The sequence below is a fragment of the Cygnus olor genome, chromosome 29 (genome assembly GCF_009769625.2).
Source record: "Cygnus olor isolate bCygOlo1 chromosome 29, bCygOlo1.pri.v2, whole genome shotgun sequence".
In the NCBI taxonomy this organism is placed as follows: Eukaryota; Metazoa; Chordata; class Aves; order Anseriformes; family Anatidae; genus Cygnus; species Cygnus olor.
This window is the reverse complement of record NC_049197.1, coordinates 514,283-522,426: the sequence shown is the minus strand read 5'-3', so window position 1 is coordinate 522,426 and position 8,144 is coordinate 514,283. Positions and strand designations below refer to the sequence as shown.

At 62.2% G+C, this 8,144-nt stretch overlaps 1 protein-coding gene across 1 annotated transcript; it reads left to right on the top strand.

The window, feature by feature from the left end:
* Positions 1-1,164: 1,164 nt before the first annotated feature.
* DCTN2 (dynactin subunit 2) lies at positions 1,165-5,084 on the top strand (the record flags this gene model as incomplete). Its single annotated transcript, XM_040539328.1, has 12 exons — positions 1,165-1,354; positions 1,462-1,523; positions 2,763-2,861; positions 2,945-3,105; positions 3,219-3,366; positions 3,451-3,516; positions 3,595-3,633; positions 3,934-4,011; positions 4,186-4,257; positions 4,372-4,474; positions 4,583-4,674; positions 4,762-5,084. Coding segments are annotated over 12 exons (1,197 nt in total), but the record flags the coding sequence as incomplete, so codon positions are not given.
* Between the last annotated feature and the right edge of the window lie 3,060 nt (positions 5,085-8,144).

Sequence of the window (8,144 nt, the reverse complement as noted above, 5' to 3'; positions counted from 1 at the left end):
GGCCGCGACCTGCTCCTGGCTGAGGACAGAGGGGAGGTGCTCAGCAGCCCTGGGGAGGGCCCCGGGGGCTGCCTCGGCCTCCAGCACCCACAGGGACCCTCCCCGTCCCCGCAACAGGGTCGTGGCCGGTGGTGCTGGCTGCTAAAGGGGGCACGGCTCGTGGAGCGCAGCCAGGGGCCGTCCTCCTCCCCCCGGGAGCTGCAGGGACCCGCCAGGCGTTCGGCTTGGGAAAGGATGGGAAGAGAAGAGCTGGAGCTGGAGCTGGAGGGAGGAGGCTGGCGGAGTCGGGGCTCGGCTGCGTTGCAGGCCCTCAGCTCCCCTCCGTCCCCAAAGGCTTTGCTGAGCCCTCGGAGCCCGGCCGCATCCTGCTCCCGTGCCACGAGCACCACCCTGTGTGCCTCGGGGTGCCCGGTGCCGGAGCCCAGCCTGCCGCTGCCCCTGTCGTTGCCCTCGCCTCCGTGCTGGTGGCCCCCCGTGTCCCACGTGGCTCCTGAGCCCTCGTGCAGGGCTGGCGGGCGGCCCCGGTGGCAGGGGGACGTGGGTGACGTCGGGCCACGCGTGGGACAAACCTTCTAACGCCGTTTTTTCTCTTTCCTCTCCTCCTAACCTTGCTCTGACTTTCTCACCTCTGGGAAACGCAAGGAGCTGGTAAGAGCCCGTCCGTCGGCTGCCCTAACGCTCTGCTCTGCTCGCGGGCGCTTGCTGCCCCTCCCCGCAGCTGGAGCAGCCCCCCCAAAACCCTGCTGGAGCGCTGCCCCCGCTGCTCTCACCCCTTCTCCTCCATCTGTGCTGCGCCAGGGCTCCCTGCGAGTGCTTCAGGCCACGGCCGGGCGCAGGGGCTGGAGAGGGGAGCAGGCGGGGGGGGTCCTCGGGGCCCCGCTGCGTCGGAGGGCGAGGACCTCCCCGAGTCGCCGTCTGCGTCTGCGGCGAAGCCTTGGAGTGGGCTCGGAGGGGTCCAAGTCCCACAGGCTGCCAGCACCCCGGTGCCCGCGGGTGGTGGAAGCCCCTCACGGGGCTCCCAGCACCGCCAAAGGGTGCTGAGCCTCAGCGTGCCCCGCTGCCAGGCCCTCGGGGGGGTTTTCCTGCCCCGGGGGGGCTGTTCCCCATCCTGGGGGCAGTCGGGGAGGACGGGGCTGCGGCCGGCCCCGTTTCTGCCCATCCTAACCCCCAAAGGCTGCCGGGGCTGCAGAGAGACGGCAGCCCTGCTGCGAGACCCTCGAGTCCTCCTTTGTCCTTAGCGCTGCGTCCTGTGCGCAGGAGGAGCTCACCAGCACCAGCGTGGAGCACCTCATCATCAACCCCAACGCCGCCTTCGAGAAGTTCAAGGACAAGCGCCTGGGCACCGAGGGAGTGGGTGAGTGGGGAAGGGTGAGCTGCAGGGTCCTGGGTCGCCGAGGTGACCCCAGGGGTGGCACGGCCGCCCTGGGTGTTTTGGGGTGACCCCCTGCTCTTCCCTTCCAGATTTCTCTGACCGCATCAGCAAGATGAGGACGACAGGCTACGAGGCTGGAGAGTACGAAATGGTGAGTCCAGAGCTCACGGGGACGTCCCCTCAGCGTGAGCTCGTCCCCAGGGACGTCCCTGCCCGGGGCCACGGCTCCGTCCAGGGCAGTGGCTCTGCCCACAGCCCCAAATCACGCAGCAGAATCAATGTCAGATGGGTCGAGGTGGGCAGGGACCCCTCAGTCCTTGTGGTCCAACCCCCCGTGCAGCTGGGGCCATCTAGAGCTGGCTGCCCAGGACCACGTCCAGGTGGATTTTGAATATCCCCAAGTCCCCCGGCTCTCCGGGCGAGCTCTGCCAGTGCTCAGTCATCCTCACAGTGAAGAAGTCTTCCCTGGTGATCAGACAGAGCCGTCTGCGGTTTGGTTTGTGCCCCTCGCCTCTTGTCCCGTCCGTGGTCAGCGCTGCAAGGAGCCTGGCCCTGTCCTCGCGCCCTCCCTGCAGGTATTTACACGGAGCTGAGATCCTCCCGGAGCCTTCTCTGCTCTCGCTGAGCAGCCCCAGCTCTCGCGGGAGAGATGCTCTCCTGAAGCCCAGGGCTGTGATCTTGCTTTTCGCCCCCAGCACCCCGAACTCCGCCGTTTCATGGTCACTGCAGCCAAGGCTGCCTGGGAGCTGTACACGTAGAGCCGGCAGCTCCTGGAGGACGTTTTTCGTAGGGAGCAAGAGCTCTCAATTCCCACGTGCTAGCAATCAGGCAGGGAATGCGGGAGAAAAACCACGGCTGAGTTAAGGACCTTCTGGTCAAACTAAAGTGCGAGTAGAAAATCCGTAGTGAGAGATGTCCCGGCCCATTGCGGGGGCTTTGGAACCAGGTGATCTTTAAAGGTCCCTTCCAGGCAAACCATTCTGTGACTCCCAGCAAGCCCCTCGGTGCTGGTGAGTATGAGGTCCAGCCCAGCACCTCTCCTTGTGGGCTCTCCTTACCCCTCGGCTGAGGAAGCCGCCATCAGCGCACCCCAGGACCCTCCTGGATTGCTGATGGCTGGCGGTGTTGTCCCTCCAGCAGACAGGTGGGGGTTGAAGTCCCCTGGGAGGACGGGGCCCTGCAAACGGGACGTTTCTCCTACCTATCCGTAGAGGGACTCAGCTACTCGCTTTTTCTGGTCAATTCCTTTCCTCGCACAGGCACGGGTACCGCCGAGGGGAGTCGGGTCCCGGTGTCCCAGCACTGCCAGATCCCTGGTGCCGTGGGCAGGCCCCGAGCCCCCGTGACACCCCTCTCCTTTCCCTCTCCCCCCCCTTTCATCTCTCTGCAGCTCGGTGAGGGCGTTGGTGCCAAAGAGACCCCTCAGCAGCGGTACCAGCGGCTGCAGCACGAGGTGCAGGAGCTGGTCCGGGAGGTGGAGCAGATCCAGGTGAGCACCACCCCTGCCGTTTGGGACCTGCGGGCAGCTCGTCCCCGGGGGCTGACACTGCTGCCTGTCCCCCCCCTGCACAGAGCGCGGTGAAGGAGTCGGCGGCCGAGGAGGAGCTGACGCCCATGGCCTTGGCCAGGCAGGTGGAGGGCCTGAAACAGCAGCTGGTCTCCAGCCACCTGGAGAAGCTGCTGGGCCCTGCCGCAGCCATCGACTTCGCAGACCCCGAAGGCGCGCTGGCCAAGTGAGTGTGGGCTCGTGGCCGCAGCTTGGGGAGCGGGGGGCAGCAGGGGGAGGATGCCAGCATCCCCGCGAGGCGGTACCAGGGCAGCGTGCCCACCTTTTCCCCTCGCCCAGGCGCCTGTTGCAGCAGCTGGAGGTGGCGAAGTGCAAGAAGGCAGCGGCAGGGAAGAGCCCCGCCAAGGCGCCAGCCCCCGCCGGGGACACGCTCACCTTCGAGCTGTACTGGAGGCCAGAGCAGGACCAGTTCTCCCAGGCTGCCAAGGTGAGCGTGCAGAGGGGGAGTCACAGCATTTGACCCCAAGATGGGCTGTCCTGCCCCCTCAGCCCTCGTTGCCCTCGCTTCCAGATTGCGGAGCTGGAGAAGCGGCTGGCACAGCTGGAGGCGACGGTGCGGTACGAGCCTGACAGCCAGGTAAGGAGCCAGGAGCTCCAGCCCTGCCGCTCCCCTGCCCTCCATCCTGCCCCACTGACGTGATTTTCCTCCCCACAGAACCCACTGTTGGTCGGGCTGAAGGGGACCAGCCTCGTGGTGAGTCCTAGAGTCCTAGAATAGCCTGAGTCGGCAGGGACCCGTGAAGACCCTTGGGTCGAACTCCTGGCTCCACACTAAGAATTAAACCATAAATCTAAGAGCGTTGTCCAAATGCCTCTCGAACACCAGCAGGCTTGAGGCCATGACCCCCCTGCCTGGGGAGCCTGCTCCACTGCTCGACCACCCTCTCAGTGGAGATTTTCTGTCCTGATACCCAGCCTGAACTTCCCCTGGTGCAGCTTTAAGCTGTTCCCTCATGCCCAGGCACCCCCTACACACCCTGTTCTCCTTCCCCAGGAGACCGTGCAGATCCTCCAAGCCAAAGTGAACATCCTGGACGTGGCTGTGCTGGACCAAGTGGAGGCCCGGCTGCAGGTGAGGGGGGACGGAGGGAGATGGGGATGAGTCCCGCAGCCCCCAACCAGCACTGGGCCCGCTGGCCCCACCAGAGGATGGCATGGGGCCATGGGAGGGCACCAGCAGAGGCTGTGAAATTGGGGTGGACGCTGCTGGATTTGGGGTCTCACATCTGCTTCCCCCCTTCCGCAGAGCGTCCTGGCGAAGGTGAATGAAATTGCCAAGCACAAGGCCGTTGTGCAAGACGCTGACACCCAGAGCAAGGTAAGAGCAGCAGGGAGGGCCCCCCAAAGCAACCACAGCGTGGGGGGCTTATGTGGAATCCCCCTGCAGACTGTGCTTACGCCCTCCTTTCTTGCTTTCCGCCCCTTGCCCCAGATCCACCAGGTCTATGAGATGATGCAGCGCTGGGACCCCGTGGCCAGCAGCCTGCCCGATGTAGTGCAGCGACTGCTGACCCTCAGGGACCTGCACGAGCAAGGTGAGGGGCAAGGAATGGGGATGCTGGGGACAGTGGCGTGGCGTGACAAGGGAGATAGATACTGGGGTCTGGGGGCCCTCCAGTGCTGAGTTTTCACCTCCTTCCCAGCCACACAGTTTGGGCAGGTCCTTGCGCACCTGGACACCACGCAGCAGGAGATAGCTGGTGCTCTCAAGGACAACACCGTGCTACTGGCAGAGGTGAGTCTCAGCAGCATGTGCTGGGGTGGGAGGGGTCCCCGTCCTGTCCCCCCTGCTCAATCCCTTCCTCACTGACGCCCCCTGCAGGTCCAGAAGACGATGAAGGAAAACCTGGCCATTGTAGAGGACAACTTTGCTGACATAGAAGCCCGCATCAAGCGGCTGCAAAAGTGAGAGCACCCTGGAGCACTTCCCTGAGCATCTGCATTCCCCCCCCCCGACATTGTGATCCCCTGGGAATCACTCCCTCTGCCTGCAAGTAGCGGTCCCTGTTTGTGTATACCTGGCCGTGCTCCCCTGCGCAGAACGGGGCTGTGGAGGGGCCCTTCCCAGCCCCCCATTAGCACCCAGGGGTGGGTCACCGCCCCCTGTACCTGGATTTACCCCAATAAATGTCCTGGTTCAAAGCGCGTCCGTGCTGGCATCTCCTTCGGGCTGCGAGACACGAGCAGGGCCCAGCTGGGGTGTTTGAAATGCAGCTTCTACTGTGCGTGCAAGCCCTCCAAGCACCCCCAGTGTAGCTCCAGCTACGCTTTTCTTACACTTTTTTTTAGTTTAAAACCATTATCCCTTGTCCTACCAGTGAAGAAATATTTCTCCTCAACACCTGCAGTACTTTGAAGACATCGGCGTGTGGGGCAACACAGGAGAGGCTGCTTTTGAGAAAGGGGAGAAAATAATACAGATTTGGACGGCTGCTTTTGTCCCGTTAAACAGAGCAAGGTGAAAGGATGGGCGCTGGAAATGCATAAATTGGCAAGATGGATGTCATCAGGTCCCCATGGATGCGATCAACAAAAGAGCAGCTATGAACTCGCCAGCTAGCAAATGCTAACGGCTGTATAATGCCTGCACGGGTTAACAACCCTTCACCTCCCTCCTCTGCGCCCCTTGTGCTGAGGCTGTTGGGGTGTGGCCGGGCGGACACACACCATATAAGGTCATATGACGTCACCCCTCCTTTATGACGTCATCACCGGGACACTATATAAGGCCGCGCTCGCCCAGGCCGGGCCAGTCGCAGAGGCGACCTCTGCTGCTGCGCGGTGCTGGGAGCCAGTGTCTGCTGAGGGCTCGGAGGCTGCTGTCCCTCACAGGCCCAGGCCGTGCGATCGCTGGTGGCTATTGCTGGCAGCGTTTGGTGACCGTTCACCACTTTCTCATCCCCTAAACCATGAGCTGGGGTGGTGTGGGCCGGGGGCCCGTGGCGTGTGCTCGCCCCTTGCCCCGTCGGGGCCCAGCGCAACCCCCCAGCAGGCCTGTGCAGCAGGAGGAGCACAGGCAGGAGCTGGCGGCGCTGCGGGCCCAGCTGCAGGCCGAGCGTCTCCGCTCCCAGGAGCTGCAGCGCCACTTTGCTGAGGAGATCCGTGAGATGAAGAAGACAGCAGAGCAGGAGCGGCAGCTCCTGGCCAAGCAGCTACGCTCCAAATGGGAGCAGGAGCGGGCGCGGGAGCTGCAGCGGCTGCGGGAGCAGACCCAGAAGCAGCAGGCAGCGGAGATCCGTCAGCTGCTGAGCGAGGAGAACACCAAGCGGCGCCAGGCTCAGGAGCTGCTCCAGCAGCAGCGGGACGAGGCCGTCCGCCAAGTGCGGGGCCTGCAGCGGCAGCTGCTCCAGGTGCTGGTGAACCACAGCCGGAGCGGCGGCAGCGAGGCCCGCGCCAAGCAGCAGGACGTCAACAGGCAGCTCTTGCTATCTGCCCGCCAGCAGCAGGCTGCCCAAAACCTGGACCTCCAGAAGAAGCTGCAGCTGCAGGGACAACTCTTTCCTCAATACAGCCTGGAGAAGGCTGAGGCGGGGGCGCCTGCCTCCCGCAACGGGGACCGGGCCGCGGCCCAGCACCGCCTGCAGAGTTTCCTGGGCACAGGAGCCACCAGGCCCGGCTCTCCGAAGAGCCCCGGTGCATCTGGTGCTGGTGGTGGAGAAGGGCAGCGGACAACCCCCTCAAGCTCAGAAGACGCTCACCTCCAGGGAGAAGGGAAGAGCAGCGGGCGATCCGTCAGAGACATTGGGGTTCAGGTCGCAGGGCAGCAAGAGGCCTGTCCACCTGGCAGCGGAGACAGCCCCTTCCTGGAGCAGCAGAAGGCGCAACTGCAGAATGCCCTGAAGGACATGGGCAGGCAATGCAGGGTCCTTCAAGAGGAGGCCTGCCTTCTGAAGAAAGAGAGCTCCCTGGTGGAAGCAAGGGAGAAGGCGGGGAGGCTCAGGCAGAAGGTTAGTATGCTGAGCCTCCTTACCAAGAATATGAGAAAAAAATTCATGCAGCTGAAAGAGCTTGCCGCAAAGTCTGGAAAGACCGCTGCAAAGACGGAGCAGGTCAACCAGCAGCAGAGAGGGCAACTGGAAACCACGGCTGGGAAAAAACTTCAGCTGCAAAAGAAACTGGATCAGGAACGTTCAAGGCTGAAGAACAGGTACGAGGAGCTGAAAGTGTGTCTCACAGAGATGATAAATGAAAAAGCCAGACGCGCACAGGAAACTTCTCAGCTCCGCAGGCAGAAGGAGAGGATAGAGGAGATTCAATCTGAAAACGCTGCTCTGAAGCAGAAACTCATGCAAGCGACAGAGCAGCGAAATGCTGCCATTGGAGCAGCCAAACGTCTTCAAATGCTCCTGAAGGATTTCGATTGTGAATTGAAAGCCATGAGTCAACTGGCAGAAAGAATGCAACAACAGGAGAAGGGCCACGAGGAAACAAAGCTAATGCTGCAGAAAAAAGAAGAGGAAGTTAAGCATTGGCAGAGGGCTTGGGCAGAGCTCAGAAGGACACACGAGGAAGAGCTGCAAGCCTGTCGAGCGCAGCTGAGAGAATCAGAGCAGCAGTATCAGCACCAACGTCAACAATGCGAGCTGCTCTCTCAGCAACTTGAGCAAGAGAGAAGAAAAAAACCCAGCCCTAGCGTCTCAGAACTACCCCAGGCGATGACATCTCCCACAGCACAGGCCTATGCAGAGCAGTCCCATGACGTCTGCAGCCGTGAAGACAGCTCTGACGCTTCTGGGAGGACAACCAAACTCCTGGGCTTCTACTCAAGTAGCTCGGCATCTGATGCCACAAGCGACAGTCTTGGGTGCCGCATTCTTTCAGACACGGGCTCTGTAGGTGGGAACGGAGAATCAGGAGCACAGCACGTGTCCTTCGTCCCACAGTCCCTGGGACAAGAATCACCAAAACTTCAAAGACTTTTAGCTCGACAGGGCTACCATCCTGTTGAGGGTCCTAATGAGTACCCCGCAGCAGAGCTTCCTCATGCTTGGGGAGAATACGTTCACATCTCTGGAGACGTGGCCAGGTATGACAGGTCTGTGAGGGAGCTGAAGGATGTCCGAACAGGATCTTTGTCCTCTCCTTCGGCAGAAGCTTCAGACAGCAGCCAGGTGACAACTCCAGAGCTACGTGATCTCCTGCAAGACAGCGATACTGAAGCGAGTTCTTGCAGCAGAAGGGGAAGGAAGAAACAGACAGAATAAA